This window comes from Anneissia japonica, unplaced genomic scaffold (genome assembly GCF_011630105.1).
Source record: "Anneissia japonica isolate Jap-2015-1 unplaced genomic scaffold, ASM1163010v1 scaffold287864_len1152817_cov193, whole genome shotgun sequence".
NCBI lineage: Eukaryota > Metazoa > Echinodermata > Crinoidea > Comatulida > Comatulidae > Anneissia > Anneissia japonica.
The window spans coordinates 655271-672924 of record NW_022710960.1 but is presented as its reverse complement, the minus strand read 5'-3'; the positions used below and the strand labels follow the sequence as shown (position 1 = coordinate 672924).

General features: G+C 33.3%; 1 protein-coding gene across 1 annotated transcript in view; it reads left to right on the top strand.

Annotated features, from left to right (window-relative positions):
• LOC117107136 (exocyst complex component 8-like) overlaps positions 1 to 15388 on the top strand; it is a 16966-nt gene extending 1578 nt beyond the window's left edge. Inside the window, exons 2-17 of the mRNA XM_033248694.1 lie at positions 2725 to 2880; positions 3319 to 3411; positions 3667 to 3755; positions 4041 to 4183; positions 5598 to 5677; positions 6304 to 6377; positions 6902 to 7064; positions 7489 to 7626; positions 8029 to 8080; positions 8247 to 8391; positions 9519 to 9699; positions 10364 to 10494; positions 11363 to 11482; positions 13017 to 13217; positions 13753 to 13920; positions 14340 to 15388. Coding sequence (XP_033104585.1) covers positions 2725 to 2880; positions 3319 to 3411; positions 3667 to 3755; positions 4041 to 4183; positions 5598 to 5677; positions 6304 to 6377; positions 6902 to 7064; positions 7489 to 7626; positions 8029 to 8080; positions 8247 to 8391; positions 9519 to 9699; positions 10364 to 10494; positions 11363 to 11482; positions 13017 to 13217; positions 13753 to 13920; positions 14340 to 14435 — 2030 coding nt within the window. The 3' untranslated portion in view covers positions 14436 to 15388. The remainder of the gene's footprint in view (positions 1 to 2724; positions 2881 to 3318; positions 3412 to 3666; positions 3756 to 4040; positions 4184 to 5597; positions 5678 to 6303; positions 6378 to 6901; positions 7065 to 7488; positions 7627 to 8028; positions 8081 to 8246; positions 8392 to 9518; positions 9700 to 10363; positions 10495 to 11362; positions 11483 to 13016; positions 13218 to 13752; positions 13921 to 14339) is intronic.
• Positions 15389 to 17654: the final 2266 nt, after the last annotated feature.

Sequence of the window (17654 nt, the reverse complement as noted above, 5' to 3'; positions counted from 1 at the left end):
CATTTATTTTTTTATTTTATAAACATGATCAGCAGCCAGCGCAGACGATTCGAAGTTACAGGTTTCATGAAGTAGGTGACGTGAACACACGTGAAATGGTGAACTGCGCTCCAGCGTACGTGTTTGTACCTAGAAACAGCTAGTCATTTATTTTAGCATCTGACCTACTTCTGTCTTTGCAATAATGTAACAAAAATGGAAATAAAACAAAAAAGAAATCACAAACCTTGTGTCATTATCGCCTTAAGAGTACCATGGCAATAAATATGTGGAAACGTTTCTTTCCACAATTATACCCCAGTTATACAACTAAAGAAACAGACCTAGCAAGTTGAGTGATTTTCTGGGGCTTATGAATATAACAGAAGCATGAAAAGGCTTTTAAAATGTACCGCATGCAATTATCAATATATTGATAATTTTATATGGAAAATATAAATATGAAAATACATATTTCCTTTACAATATTATTATAACATGATCAGAATATTTTTGGTAAATGGAAACGTAACAGACAAGAAAAAAAACCTATGCGAAACTAAATCTATTAACTATACTTATTCCATAGATTTTTATTTGATTCAAGCATTAATAAAAATTATATCAATATATATAGCAAGAAACAAAAAAACACGTATCGCAAACTCGGTCAACTTCGTAACATCTGCGTTGTTTCTGTAAATAAAAGAAAAATAGCACCAAGTTATACAGTAATATAGTAACAATAACAAACTTTAATACTAATAAAAAATAACTGTTAATAAACTAATGCTACAGTAATCTAAATGACAAATTGGCTGGTTTTTCCTGATACAATGTAAATAAATAAAAATAATAATATAATAATATCATATTTAATAATAATAATATTAATAATATTATTTATTTTATTTGCTGTATTTGTTATGTAGTAGAAAGCGTAGGATTCATAACAAAACGAAAATAAAAACCGTCCGATAATTTTACAGTAATTGATAGTTTAGTAATAATAGTATTATTTTTATTTGCTTTTAAGTAGCCTGTTGTTACTTATTAGAAATACAACAAAACATAAATAAAAAAAAGTATGATAAACCGATTGACAACTTGCAATGGTAATTAGGCCTAGTAATATTGAATTTAGCGTTTCGAAACTCCATTGGCGCTCCATATATTTGTTGAAAACAAACCGCGACCGTAATGAAGCGCGACCGAAACGAAGCGCGACCGAAACGAAGCGCGACCGAAATGATCTGTATTCAGTATTTAGGCCTGGGCAAGCCCTGGACCTAACTTAACTAGGTAGCCGACAGTCTACTGTTTTAGGGCGGTGGTTGGTCGCGTGCATCTATTTCTTGTCTCTCCTACTACTATAGCTAGAGTTAGAGGCCTTCCCACTTGTCAGTCAGGGAATCATTAGGATGTAGTAGGCCTATTGTTAGGGTTAGGAATGGCCTAGGCCTAGTAAGTAGGCCTACTAAAATACTATACTATACTAGGCTATTATCAAGCTACAGGGACCTCCTTAGAAAATAAAATTAATCACTACTTAAGACTTAAGTAGGTTATTATTACCTTATTATACCCAGGGGTACCAAGTCGAACAAGTTGAACTCCCACAACAATCAAGCATGAATTTCCTGTAAAATAGCCCATCTCCCACAAATTCATAATTTTCATGTTTTATTATCAATTGTTTAGGGTCCCACTAAACACCACACGGGCACAAACAAAATTAAAGTGTTACCACACGAGAGTAGAAAACTTTTTAATATTCAATAAAAACTAACTTTTAAAGTGATAGTTGTCCGAATTATGGTAAAAATTGACTATCAGTATTGAGAGAGCAGCTTAGCTCAGTCGGTGATAATAGCCACTGTGTGTGCGCTGAACCGTGGAGATCTCTAGGTCCCCGGTTCAATTCCTATCGCTGCCTTTCCTTATATGTTTCAGCTGGGGGGCTGAAATACAAGTTACAAAAGGGCACCGTCTTTCAGATGAGACGTTTAAGCAGTTGGTCCCATGTGCAATTATGGCCCATATGCATGTTAAAGAACGCAGTACACTCTTCAGAAAAGAGTAGGGGATTGTCTCCCGTTGTACTGCCCAATCACCACCAGAAGGACCCCACTGGAAATAAGTCTTCTTCTAGGCTTTCGTGGGCATCCTCGGTGTTTACACCGAATATATCCAATCCAATCCAATCTATTTTTTTACAGGTTTTGCCGACGTGCTTCAGAAGGTAATGTGTTGATATTGAGTATCTCTAACGCATTGACATCTGCAAAATCACGCTCAACCATGTCCTTTATAATAATATGCCTACACACACATTACATACGTTATCATCAAGATCCTGTAAAAAATACTCAATTTTGACCATAATTCGGACAACCATCGCTATAAATGTTTGTTTTTATTGATTACTAAGCAGTTTTCTTCTCTCGTGTGTTAATATTTTAATCATTTTTGCATCCTTATGGTCCCGTGTGGTGTTGTGTGGTCCGTGTGGTGTTTAGTAGGACCGATTGTCTAATGGAAGGTAGTGATAGTAGAAAGCTCGCTTACCAAATCTCCCAGGAGTAACTACTCTATGGGACCCCTATAGTGTAGGTTTTTCAAACTGCTACAAAATAATACGTTTATTAATAAAAAATTCACTATTCTATTCCTTATTTACCATATTACTTTTACCGTAGTTAAATAAATTCATCAACTCCTCCCATCTCTTTTTGTTTTTTCCAGTTGTGCAAGAGATATCATCTGGAGGCGACACATACCATGACTTGCTGGAACACAGGTTAAAGGTCAAGAACCTAAGTGATGAAACCAACCTCGCCCTCAAGAAAAATGTTTACAAAAATTATGCTCAGTTCATTGAAACTGCTAAGGAAATATCGTGTATCCTTTTTATGGACGATCTTGACGATATACCAAACTGATCTTGTTGAATTAATATAAAACTTCAAAAATACAATTCCATAACAGAATATATCCCTATTAACAAACATAAGAAATAGCATTTCTACTCAATTCTTTTATACAGACCTTTATATTGACTGGGTATACTTGATAGGTATACAGTACCACTTTAATCAAAATGAAACTTTACTAATAACAAATTTGAAATGTGCAACGAGTTTTCTTTTATTTTCTAAAGATATTTGCTCATTATTTTTAAAAACATAAATGGGCATTCTTTGAAATTAAGCCACTCCGTGCCAGTATCGCAAAGTTACAAACACTGATTTCAATTAATTTTGTAAATACTTAATTTCTGTTGACTTGATTGAGTGAGTGAATGATTAATTAAACTAGTCCTTACATGTTTTGGTTCAGACTTGGAAAGCGAGATGTACCAGTTAAGTCATATACTAACTGAGCAAAAAGGCATTATGGATGAAATGCTGGAGATGTCATTTTCTGCCCAAGGTGAGTTAAATTAAAAATATCACAATCATTTCAGATTGAAAAGAAACAATTTACTTAAACATAAGAAGATTGTTCAAAATCATTTTAATATCAAGAAAACATAAGTTTATATATGCTAATTATTCATCAAGTAAAAAATTAATTAGAATGAGAAAAAATTAATAGTTAATTTTGTATAATATTTGACCTATCACTAATACACATTTTCTTTGAAATTTGATTAATAATATATTTTCTTTCATGAATATTCACCAGATGAGGTCGTTGACACAAAGGATACTACCACTAAAGAGGAGCCAAAGAAGTCAATTGCTTCACTGCTTGATAAAGTTGAAGGTTGTTCTGTAAGTTGTCTGATTGTTTTATTAATTGGTAGTAATCAATGTGCATTTCATTGCAAAATTAGAAAAAAGGTAAAATTTTATGAGAAACCACAAAGAAAAATGATAGTACAGTAATACTGAGATTGAGTATTATTGTAAAAAAAGAAAAATGACATTTTTGTTGATTTTTTGAAATATAAATGACAGATAAAACATTGTATTTGATACAATAAACCAAAGATTCTCCCTAATCAGTCTCCCAATTAATAATATCCAATCTCTTTTCATTTTTTTTACTCTTTTTAGCGAGTGACAGAGGTACCAGGCCGATATATAATATATGACACTGACCTGACAGAACTCGAACCAGACTCCTTCCAAGAAATTCACAAAGTTCATGTGTTTCTACTGAATGATAGCCTGCTTGTGACAACTTTTCAACCCAACAGGTCAGATTAAAAAAAACAAATGAAGTAATTCCACTAATTGATTGTGTTTCAGCTAGAGGGCTGAAAGACAAGCTGTGATAAAAAATAAAAAAATTTTATGAGCAAAAAAGGCCAGAATGGACCTATCTTGCGACAGTAGGCGATGCGAAAGTGTTATGCGATAGTTTTGCTCTTCAATAGATTTTAAAATGGTCTTTGTTGTATTTTTGTGTATTTTCTACTTTTTAGGCATAAACACATAATTGGTAAAAAAAAAATGTTCATCAACATCTTGTTTGCCGACATTTATTTTCATTTTTTCATTTATTTATTAGACAGAAAGGCCCTGGGACTTCTAAAAAAGCAATTGCCTCAAAGACTCAGTGAGTTAGAAGTCCCAACGAAACACCAAAAACATCAACAATATTTACAATAAAAACAGTTAACATTTATAAAAAAAAAACAATGCATGCAAAGTAAAAATTATACCTACATCTGAAGACTAAAAAGATATGCTTTAAACCTATTAAAAAATACTTTAAGGGTGCAAATGACAGCATCGTCTTTAATTTGACTTGGAAGGGATCACCAATACACAAAATAAATGAATAGATGAATGTTGTAGCGCAATGGTGCGGGCATATGGATGAATGAAAGTAAGATTACCTGGATGACGAGAATTGATAACTATATTATTGATTGCACTGCAGATATTATGTTTTTATAAACATCAAAATACAAAAGAAACTAAAATAAAATTACGCCTGTTTTGTAAAGAAAGCCGACCAAGTTTCTGTAACCTTTCTTGATAGGACATAACAGGATGCTCTCCTTTGAATCATACTAACAGTTAGTAGCTTCATTTCAGTAGTAAATTCACATGTTACGGACAATCCACACATAACACGAACATGATTTAAAAACCAAAAATTTGTATGTGTTGCCCGTACATATAAGATGACTCCCTGTTTTTCGATCATAATTTGCTATTTTAACCCTCGTCTTATACTTGAGAATATACAGTAAAAGAACTTAGTATACTCTTCTCTAAAGAAGTAGGGAATTGTTCGCCAGTGTGCTGCCCAATTCACCACCAGAGGGACCCCACATAAACTAATCTTATCCTTGGTGTGTAATGTTCACATAAAAAATAATCCTATCTTTATGAGGGTGCACTTCAGCTATAACCTTAAGGATATGCAAATATTACAAATTTGTTCACTTCATAATCATTTGAATGTACTGTTTATATTGCAGTGCTTTTACTGTGATTTAGCCAAACTTATTACCTTAAAAAATTGTTACAATTGTGACCCCAAACCTGGATATAGTCTGCTGGTACAGTAGTTTCAAATTTTTATTATTTTCCCTGAGAACATTTTTTAAAGTGAATATGTTGTAGTGTATGACATTCTTGTTTTATTTTAACCTCCAGACGTGGTCCGGTACGTTTCAAATTCCAGACCCTGTATGAATTGGACAGCCTAGCTGTGGTTAACGTCAGGGATGTAGGACGTGAGTTATGTGTCTCTCCAGGGAGCTCAGCTCCCCAAGTAACACCTTCTGAAGGCAGGGGTTACAACGTTGCCTTATATTTTGTTTTTCTTATGTTGTCTTTTTTATTTCTGTACAAGAAATTGAAATATAAATAGCTAACATTGAATACAAATAAACAAATTGCAGTAGCTGATGATTTTAAATCTTGAATTGTAATTTTATACTTTATATTGATAATAATATGATGTTGATAATTATAATGATAATAGATGGATTTACATAGCGCAAATAAATGAGGTCTCTATGCGCTTGACAATACTGCAAGAAGACAACGAAAAAGGCAAAATAAAAAGCAAGGGAAAAAAACAATAAAAACCAAGCTAGCACTCAAACCAAAGTATGGGGTTACACCATCCCCACCAACTGGAGATCTGTGTGTATGTACCCTGGTTAGCATTGGTTACATCTTGATCTTTTCATGATAGTGATAATGTTAATGTTGATGTGTATCGTGGTAATGATGGTTGGTAATTATGATGATGAAGAAGATGGTGATGATGTAATGAAGATAATGATAGCGTTCTATATTTAGGAAAATGCTTTTGAAAATGAAAGTATTAACTCAGGTTGCATTTTCTATATAGCTGTTAAGCATGCATTCAGGATACTCATGTTTCCAGATCAGAGAATGTTTCAGGCAAATGGACCAAAAACAAAGGTATATACTAATGTAAAAAAAATGAATATATACAAATAACATTCATAAACAGATGATGCAGAAGCAGTAGATAAGATTATTGGCACTATCACTCCCAACACACACTAAAGGATTGTGAATAATTACATGATTACAATGTGTTGTGGCAACAGTGCCAACCACTTGCCTATGTGCTTGCACAATCCCGGACCACTACCTAGATGCCCCAAACAAAAAATTAGGTTTCACATTTACCTGGTAAATTTGACTGGATACCCAGACTCCACAACCAGATATTGGCTCCAAGAGACAGAGCAGGCCACACTAATATCATGGAAAGATGTACCGTAGGTAACAAAACAACAAATAAGAGCTAGATTCTTGTGAGGAAATACCCCTGTCATGGACTACTCACTGTTTATGCTTTGAAATTGGTAGATAAAAGCATAAAAATTAAGAATGATTAAGAATGATTTTTTATTTGTCACCTTCTCTGCTGAGAAGCAATTAGTGTAAAATATAATTTTGATTGATTTAAATTCTAGAAAGAATGGTTAACCTCCCTGGAAAATGCAAAGAAAGCTAAAGCAGCTGCAGATACTAGGAAACGAGAACTTGTCCACCAATCAAGTCGGGTTAGTATGGTTGTCAAGGAGACAACCCCAACAGATGACCCAGAAGATCCTGATGACTTAGATAGCAACAATCGTAAGTGGAGACATTTCCATTCTATAATGTAATGATATCTTGTGTTCAAAGTTCAATGTTAAATTTATTCAATCACATTATAATCACATGAGATGTGTTTTCCTAGGTTTTATGCCCTCATAGCATGTTGGTACATTTTTCTTGAAGTTTCTGTGAACTTTCAGCTATTTATCGGTTGGCTGGTTTTAGCCTGACCCATATACTTGACCTTACCAAAGCTACCGCCGACTTGGCTCTTTGGATCATTACGATGAACCCCAGAGAAGTCAACATTAGCGCTGTCGGCAACAAGTTTAGGTCTGTTGATGTCAGTGGAGTTGTGTGAAGTTACAACAGCATAATAAGTTTAACTGTACTCAGCAAAGATCTCCACACTTAAAAGAACAGGTTGGTAATAATTAAGGAGGTTTTTTTTTCTTTGCAGCTTTTTTTCAGGAGGATGATGGTGATTTAATGGAGAGTAGTATGCTGAAAGTTGATTGGTTAATGGAACTCCCAGAAGATCTTGATATGTGCATTGCTCAGAGGAACTTTGAGGATGCTGTCGACCTGATTATCAAAAGTAAGATTTTTAATTTGATCAAAATCTTGATGGTACCTCTGCCAGTGCATGATAATCTTCTGCGATGGTGATGATTGTTATGATTATGGTAATGTTTGTGATGGGGATTGTGATAATAATAATAATATTAATAATAATATTTATTTGGACTTACACTTTTACATCAGTGGCACCATTTGTAAAACAAAGTTGCGCCTGACACACAAAACTTAAAGACAAATGATTGCAAGATACATCAAATTAAAAGAACAACTCGAACTTAAGAAAAAAAATCTCAAAACAGCTTAAATTAATCCCTTCTTCCCTTTCCCACCTTCCCTGATGATTCAAATTTTAACCCCCCCCCCACAAAATAGAACTAATGGTGATTTGTAACTTTACTAAACTTTTTTTTATTGACAGCAAATGACTACTTAAAGGAAGTCCCAGCATGCCCAGCACTTAAGGATATGAGGTAAGACATAAAATAAAATTTAATAAATGTATGAAAAAGGCATTATGATTAAAGTGGTAAATAAATCAGGATTTCAAGTAAAAAGGTTTACTTTGAATATCGGCTTAATTCAAGTTACTCAAATATAGATGAATAAAATGTTCTTTTCTATGACCACGTTTTTCAGGGCACGAGTTGATCACAGGATTGAACTCTTGACAGATGTTTTGATACGCGAGCTGTCAGTGTCCCCTGACCGGTCATTACGTGGTGGTCCTCAGGTAACTAGGAGGCCTGTACGTGAATTGATTCGACTTGGAAGAGCAATAAAGGTATACAGTATTTGTTCATGTATTTGTTACAGCCAATCACAAAAAAAAGAACTATTTCTGCTATTGGCTACATCAAAACAAATATATATTTACAATTTTACTGACACAGTTTTCAGAACATGACTTCTAACTTCAGTAACTTTTATTAAACATGAAGCTAGTGTGTGTGGGGGGGGGGGGGGGGGGGGGGGGGGGGGGGGGGGGGGGGGGTGTGAGTGGAGCATGAGGGCCATCATAGCCAAACTGACTGAAATATGCCATTCGGTCTTCGATAGACTTCCTCCTGACATTAACAAATTTGTTTAAATGGGAAAAGAGAACAGCAGACTCATGCAGGATGTGTGGTTGTAAAGAGATCCTCCAGCATGTTTTAAATGCCTGCTAAATTTCACTCCAACAAAGTAGATTTAAATGGAGACATGACTCAATTTTGTCTCATCTCATTACCCTTATTAACACTCTACCCGCCAAACACAGAGATCTCTATGTTTGAGGTTTTTTTACGTAATCCGATAGATGGGGTTATTACCGACATGTACTTCCAAATTGAACACTATATTCAGTCTGGACCATAAGTATTTCACTATTTGTTGGTTTACATTAGCGTAGAGCGGCATTGCTTTACTTTCACAAAATCGCAATTATCTCAGCTTCGTTGTGCGAAATTGCTTAAATCTCCAAAAGTGAGTCATTTTCATTTTACTGTTACGGATCAAAGATTTGAAATTAAGGTGAGCCTAAATCTAAATTAGGTTAGCTGGCCCTTGTCTGTAGTTACACTATTTGGAGTGCTTGTTACAATCCAGCATGGGAGAATCTTTCTCATGTTGTAGCAGCATGTGACTGGTGAACACCACACTGACCAGGGTCAGCCGAAAATGTTTTGCTTAACGTGAGCAGCCACTTTGAACCTCCATTTGTAACCTTTTTGAACTTTAGTTTATATTTATTTACTTTTCTGCATAGACTGTGAACCAGTCGATGTCCTGAAATTATTTATTTCCATTTATCTGTATTGTATTGATTGATTTGATGTGAATAAACAATGATTTACAACAAAGAATTGCCTCAGTCAAACTTTTTTTTTGAAAAGATTTTTTAATAGAAATATTAAAACTTGTTTGCAGGCTTGTGATCTGTTCCTCAAGAATCGCAGTGAAGCCATCAAGCAGTCCATTAGGCAACTGAGGATAGAGGGCGCTACAACTGTTTATATCACTAAACTTTGCAATGTGTTTTTTACTCATATGTTTGAGACAGGGAAAGAGTTTAGGAAAGCATTTTCTAATCATCCTGGCTGCTTTTCAGGTATCTTCACTTCATATTCTGCATAATCCAAATTCATGGCATTGCTCACAGAAATTATTTATCACTGGTGATGATGATAATATTACAATATGAGAAGGATGATGCTTATGGAAATGATGCTTATGTTAATAATGATTATGGTAATGGTAAAAATATGTTTAATATGATAATGACAATGATTATGATGATGATTAGAAAACACAAATTTAAAAATATGATTATCAATAATAATAATATTAATATACTTTTCATACGGTACACCATGTAGATAGTTCTGAAAAGAACTGTTGTTTTTTTTAAGAATATCTCAACGTTTTGATTGAGTTGCTTAAATCATCTTCAGAAGAATAATATCAGATATTATTCTCCTAATGACGTACCGCAAGCATTAAATATATTATTATTTCACTATGCCAATCTTTAAACTGTAATAATAATAATGATGAAGATTACAACAAAGATGATTATGATAATTATGATGATTATGAGAATGCTTAAGGATAAGATTTTATGATAAAGTTAATAATGATTATATTAAATGCTGATGATTTGTAATATATGTAATGATGGTGTTCTTGTTTCTGTTATTATTAATATTTTGGTTAGTTTGTGCACAGCATATAAAGACAGGAATTACGAAAATGCCTTCATCTTGTTTATACAGCTTTTGTTGTTTGGGCAAATGCGGAGTTAAAAGGCTATGTCAACCACTTCTCAAGACAAGCTCTAGCAAAGCAAACTAACTTATCAGTCGTTGCAGAGTGTGTAATTATTGCTAGGACCTACTGCTCAAAGGTAAGTGTAATCAATTAATTAGTCACTCAATCAGTCAATTAAATTTTAAGCAATGAATAAAACAATACAACATTATTTGTACATCTATATAATTGTCAGTAATGTTATCAATATATTATACTAAGACAAAATTAAAATATATCATTAAATTCAAAATACTAATTCAACCATGTAAAAGGTAAAGATTCTGAAATATTCCTTCCAATGATTGGGTGTGTGTTCACTGCAATGCAACAAACACTATCAATATTGTATCATGTATCTGAATATTTTTTTTAATTTAAATAATTTTATTTATATATTAAAAATATTTTATATATTTTAAATATTTATATATATTTACAGCATCACCCCCAAGATGATTCAGTGTTATCTCTATTATATCATTACTTATAAAAAGCATCTCTTCGGGGATCTCGTATTGTTGTAAATTGGTGATAAGAAGAGGGTGTATCAGATTGATCTGTGTTATTTGCCATGCATTAAGGACTAGTTTGCAATTCTGCCTCTTAACCTTGTGGATAGATTCCATTTCCCGAATTGACCTTCTTTGGCCAGCACGACCTCACCAGGAGAAAAGTGTTTTTACCTGTCTCTTATACACATCTATATGTGTATAAGAGACAGATATGATACTGTAAAAATCAATGAAAACTGTTATTCCTTCATGTAATGAAAATTTAAACAACCTGAATGCATTCTTCTTGTGATTGGCAGTGTTTCACTTTGAAAGTACTTTATGACTATGTGTCTGAATTTGTATAATGCATGGACACATGAACTAGACCCACGTTGAATATGAACACATTTTCCAAGGAATGAACTGGATTTTCAAAATTAATTTTGTATTTATTGTGTTTTGTTTAAGTTGTCTGCTATTGGGCTTGACCTGTTGTTTGCCTTGAATGGTCTGCTGGTGAAGGGAATCAGAGATGCTTTATATTACAACAAAGACCAACTCATAGAAGCTGCCAGACACCGGAACATTGTGAGTTAGAATACACAGTACACATTTGTAGAATGGGGTGCTCTTCTGAGCAAACTTTGGTGTCCGCCCACAAGCTTCTTTAATTTTTCGCATGCTGTATTGTACAGACCGTGGCCATCAAGAGTACTGCTTTGCCATGGGCTCCCACCTTTGGCATTCTGTGTTACTACTTTCTTTCTTACTATTGTGTGCTTTGTCTGCAAACACAGAAAATATTTTTGCAGACTCAAGGTTTGATTTATTCAGCATATAAATAACTTGCATAAAATTTTTGTTCTTGGGTAAAAAATGCAGATGAGTAGAACAACAAAAAAAAAATGGTACATTTTGAATCAACTACAAAAACTAAAATGTACATAAATATAACACAATTAATAACCGTAAATATAACACAAGTTAAAAATAGACAACTAGTTTAAACATACTGCACATTGTTGGATTGACAAATTACACTGGGCAGGAAAGAGTTGGCATATCTGCATGTTTTTGACTGGTGACTAGTCTACCAGATCTACTTACTATGATACATTGTTAAATTGTTATAAGTAGACTTATAATAATAGAAGTAAAAAAATTAGAAGTGTGTTCTAAAATGGTTAAATTTCAGATTATGATATAAATGTACTTTTTGTAATCTGATCACAACATGTTGAAGAAATCTATAAAAAATAAAATAGAAACACATTATTTGATCAAACAAGATCAATCATTGATGAAATCAAGCTTGTTCTTTGTACCTGTCATGTGCCACAACATCAAACAAATTAAAAGCTTACAAACACTTATTCATTAGTGGAGATTATGATTAATGGTTTTTGCATTTGATAATTGAAGAAGGCATATATAATAAAGAAAAGATATTTTATATTAAATGTATCAATTACTCTGTTCATCATGATATTAATTTCAGCTTGCTAACTTAATAAGTTTCCTATGTATAATTTTATGCATCATATTGTGAGCATTTCATTTTAGATATTGTGTTTATCATTTCTCTGTGGCAGCAATTTTTTATGTTGTATAAAGCCATTGGTCTTCTTTTAGAGGTTGAATCCATTCCTAGCATTATTTAAGCCTGCTTTTATTTCATTCCTTAGGATATCCGGCCCATAGATAATCATGTTACCTTACAATACCATCCACTGAGGAATTATAAACATATCAAAATTTAGCCAGGTTGACCTGGGCATGTTTATTGGTTTATAAATTGTAAAACTTACTTAGTGTGAGATTTCTCCAGTAAAACCTGTTTTCCACTAGTCAAATTTATTCGCGCGAATCGAAAGTGTCCATTTGCTTCCTGAGCTCTGATTGTTGACTAAATTCGCCCAGTGGAAAACCATCTTAATATCTACTCAACAAAGATACCTTTTGCATCATATAAGCAGGGCAAACAAGACTAAAGTGGTACTTGTTGAATCTTTACTGTATGAGTAACCATTAAATGAGGAAAATCAAATGTTGTTAATGAAAGCAGTTGCATGTTGTAATTATATTTTCTATCTCAAAGAATTTTCTTTATTTTTAATTACAGGAGGAGAAATGGTACCAGATGAATCTTCGCAACCCGTCGTCTGCTAATGCTCTTGTGCAGGAGATGGTACAATGTGGGATACCCATGTTTCCTAAGTTTGTAACCGGAGGTTGTTTCATTGACCTTTCACCTAGCATGGTGGCTTTTAGTAAACTCCTCCTTGCATTTGTCAATGATGTCCTCAAACTCTATACTCCTGAGGTAAGGTTCTCCTTGCACTATTTTTACCACTTTATTTTTAGCCTCTTTTTTAAACGATTCCGTGTAGCAGTTGCAATTCTGCCTCTTAACCTTGTGGATAGATTCCATTTCCCGAATTGACCTTCTTTGGCCAGCACGACCTCACCAGGAGAAAAGTGTTTTTACATTTTGTATATGTTTACCAGTCTATATCATGAATACTTACCTGGGTTTTCTGACTATACCATTTATTTTTAGGGTGGTTATACTAGATAATTGGCAATATTTAGTTTGTACAGATACTTTCTTTACTGCACCATTTCCAGACCAATTGGTACGGGCTCATTTACCTTTAACATTGCAATGATTGCCATTTCAAAGCAAAATTTACATAAACATACATCATTGATTTGTTGAAGCTTTTGACTCAACCCTATTCAGATTCAATTACACACAGTTTCATTTTTACATATCATTTGACTTTACTAAGAAGTCATCGTTGTTACATTTATTATTTAAAAATGACTCCCCTCCCCAACTATTTATTTTGTTGTAGATTTATCCAGACCTGATTGATATAGTGAAAGATGTGTTCACCAACCACATGCAATTGCTTGAAGGCGCCGTAACAAATGAGAAGTTTGTACAGGAACGTCAGTTCATCATAAAAAATGCAGACTACTTGTTTTCAACTCTTCTTGAAACACTTGGCGGAAAAATCAAAGTATGTTTGCTTAGTGTGATCATTTCTGCTGTCCTTGTAGTTTAATTATTACTCAGGTGTTTAAAAAAAATCAGATGACCAGAATTGTAGTTCCAAAGTGGTGTACAAACCTTAAATTGGCTTCTTACAGGCTTTACTTATTCACAAACTGATATCCCAACAATCTTATTTTAGATGATGATATGCCCTTAACTCTGAATATTAAGGCCCTGTCCAGACTATCAAATTTTATTTGACAAAAACATGTGACATGCCTAAATATGGTCATGATGACATCACATCATGACCTTATATAGGCACATCATGACTATATATGGCCATGCAACAGTTTTTTTGTCAAAGAAAATATGATAGTGTGGACAGGGCTTAAGATTTCAAATTCAAGGTCAAGGTTCAAGGTTTATATAATTGTTTTGCAGGAAAAGGTCGGAAGAAGTCCTCGAGAACTTGAAGTTTTGAAAGAAGACAGAAGAAGAATCAGCAAACGAGCTGAACAAGTTGGGGTACTCATTTAATGAGTTATATTAATGAATATTATTATTAATATATTATATTAATTATTATTTTTATATAATTATTATTTTATTATTACTTCTTTTTTTAAGAAATTTATGAATGGCGTTCTGCAGAAAGAGATGCGATTGGTTGATTTTTTTTTATTTTCAAGTGTAGAGGTCAGGGGTATGACCAAATATGGCTATTCATACATAAACATGGCATGCCAAAAAGAAACCTGTTATTTGATAAAAGCCAACTCGTTGCCATGCATGAGGTGTTTGACATTTATTTATCTGTAGCTATAGCTACAGAACATCCATTGATCTCTACATAAAAGCTGGATTGCTCATTAGCTGGTTTTAGTAAAGCCACCAACTTGGGAAGCCCAAAGTGTCAAAAATGCATCATCACAGTGCAAAACTTTGAACTGCCGTGAAAGTCACCAACACCACAACATTGCTTGCACTTTTGTAAAATGTACAAACAGGCATGTATAGTGATTAGAGGATGTGAAAAGATCATTTTGTAAAATTTAAATTTATTATTAATAAGAATTTCAAGAATCAATATTTTTAATAATAATGTAATTAAATGCAAACAAAAACTTGTCTAGACTGGTGCGTCATTTGCGCTCTTGCATATGGTGTTGGTGGCTATAGTTTTTCCTGTACAGTGAATGGCAATCTGCGAGTATATCTAACAGATAAATATGACTTAATAACCTATTCACTGCTAGCCTCATGATGCCAGCATCTAACTAGCTTATCCAGGCAAAAGTAAAAAAGAGCAGAAAGAAGCAAAACAAAACACATACAATTAAGTAGCAAAGAATATATGAGATTTTATGTTCTTATTTAAGGGAATTTTTAGCAGAAAAAAATTTATGAATTGGGAGAAACTCTTTGCTTTCAGGCAAATCTTTTTTAGCTGACTGAATTAAAAATGTAACTGTCTAGGAAAATAACTTAGTAGTAACATGCATATATTTGCAGGTAACGTGTGAAGAAAGGGCAAAGAATTAACTCAAATCAAAGTGTGGACGAACTAATCAAGAATGAGCAATCCACTCTCTCCCCCCAGGTTCTGTACTTGTGGTGCAATCTAACTTTACTATACTTTTGTCTGCAGCAATCCATGCTATTTTAATGAACGGAATATAAACTGCATGTATTTCAGATGTATAGATATACTATATGAGAAAATAAATCAAGAAATGTATTTATATATATATTTGATATCACTGTATTGTTTTGTATTGTGGTTTAAAAAAAGTATTGTGGTTTTAAAAAAAACGTAGTGTTTTAGAATTCGAATCTGATCGATCTGCAACTGATTACACAGTCTTTTGCGCTTACACAGAACAACCCTAGTTTTAAAATCGGAAACAGCAATCCATATGATTTCATCTTAAGGTTAACAAGACAAAATTTTCGCAAAGATACTGACTAAGTAAAATCAATACAATATAGAGATGAACTTTGAACAGTCTTGTAGTAATTCTCTAAGTATTTTATACAATAAACAAGAATAAACTTCTTATGAGGTATATATACTGTAATACATTATTATTGAATGTATTGTTTTAATTGTATTGGTTATTAGTAGGCTAATACTATTAAGAGTAATATTTTAATAATAATGATAAATATTAAGTAACGGAGCTACTTTATTGTGCATATCATTACCATGAAAATGAAAACAAAGAATCGTGATGCTGTGTCTACAGGAAAAACTTAATCAACTACTTAAATGATGCATTGATCGATTCACAAACGGTTGTTTGAACAATTCAATTCGTTTATTCGTTTCGTGTATCTTCAATGCCACTAATATAGAGACCAATTAGTAAATTTATTAAAGGCATGTATATTATACAAACATTTCATCAATGTCCACTTAAGAGATTGGACTGCACGTAATTAAAAACGAAAATTGAAAAGCGTAATGTTATGACATTGTATCTAATAACGTAATAAAATGTTATGTAGATATTTTAATGTAATTATAATAATATATCAATATAACAATAATAGATAATATTTCTATTTTACTTTTAAAGTAATCGTAAAAATAATAGATAATATTTCTATTTTACTTTTAAAGTAATCGTAAAAATAATAGATATTTCATATTTATAATGCGCCAGTGAGAGTATAGAGATTGGTAAAGTAGTGTAAGAATCCGTGCTAAACCAGTGAACACAAAATGCAAAAAGAAGTTTTGTCAGAAAATGACGTTAACATAATGTTACAGCAACGTTTGTACCTTTAGGCAGAGATTGCATTATAAGTACGGAGTTATGGCATGTACCTTATTAATAGGTCAATGCTTATGGTCCTACAAAAAAAAAGCACTTTGAAATCCAAAATGGAACGTTATTATAACGTTGTTTAACGGAACATTGTTAACTGGGAAGTTAGGGTTAGATACTTTCATGGCCCTTTATATCAGAATTATACTCCCTTCCCATCCCATACTACAGTCACTACTGGAGGGGAGGGGCAGTGCCCCGGTGCCAGGGACAAATCAACTAAAACAAATAATAGTGATTTTGGAAAAAAAAATACACTTTGAACGACATATTCCTATGTTACCATGTCTCTAATCGTCCGAATTAGGACGTAACTATAAAATGCCCGAGCCCCCACCAGTGGTTCTTCCCCCTGGACCCCAGTGGATGCCTCCGCTGGCCCCCAGATCCCCGCTCTTGGGGCCTCGGCATCTTCGCTACCCCGAGGCCTAGAGCCGTTCTCAGTAGCCCTTACTACAGCTAGTTACCTGGCATCTGATATGGCGTCTTTCTATGCAATATGCAAGCCTTTTTCCCTACGAAGTCACTAGCTGTCTGCGATTCTAATAGTCCAGTCCGAAATGTAGCAATATCAGAGGTTGCATTTTTTTTTGCTATATTTGTTAAAAATTGGATATGATGTAGAGTAGACATTGATAAATCAAAAAAGTATGTGCAACATTTTTTTTTTCATACGTAAGGGGGGTTGCCAGCAGTTTCAAAATGGCCGCCATTTTTTCCTAAAATTGTCACTAATATTGTATGTTTATGTTATAAAATGCAGCATTCAATTGGAAATTCACTCATAACAATGACAACAACAGTTAACTAAATATTGTACACATTTTTGAGCTATTACAATTTAAAATGGCTGCCATTTTCCATTATTTTAGCTTTTTAGATATATACATACATATATATACATATATACATACATACATACATA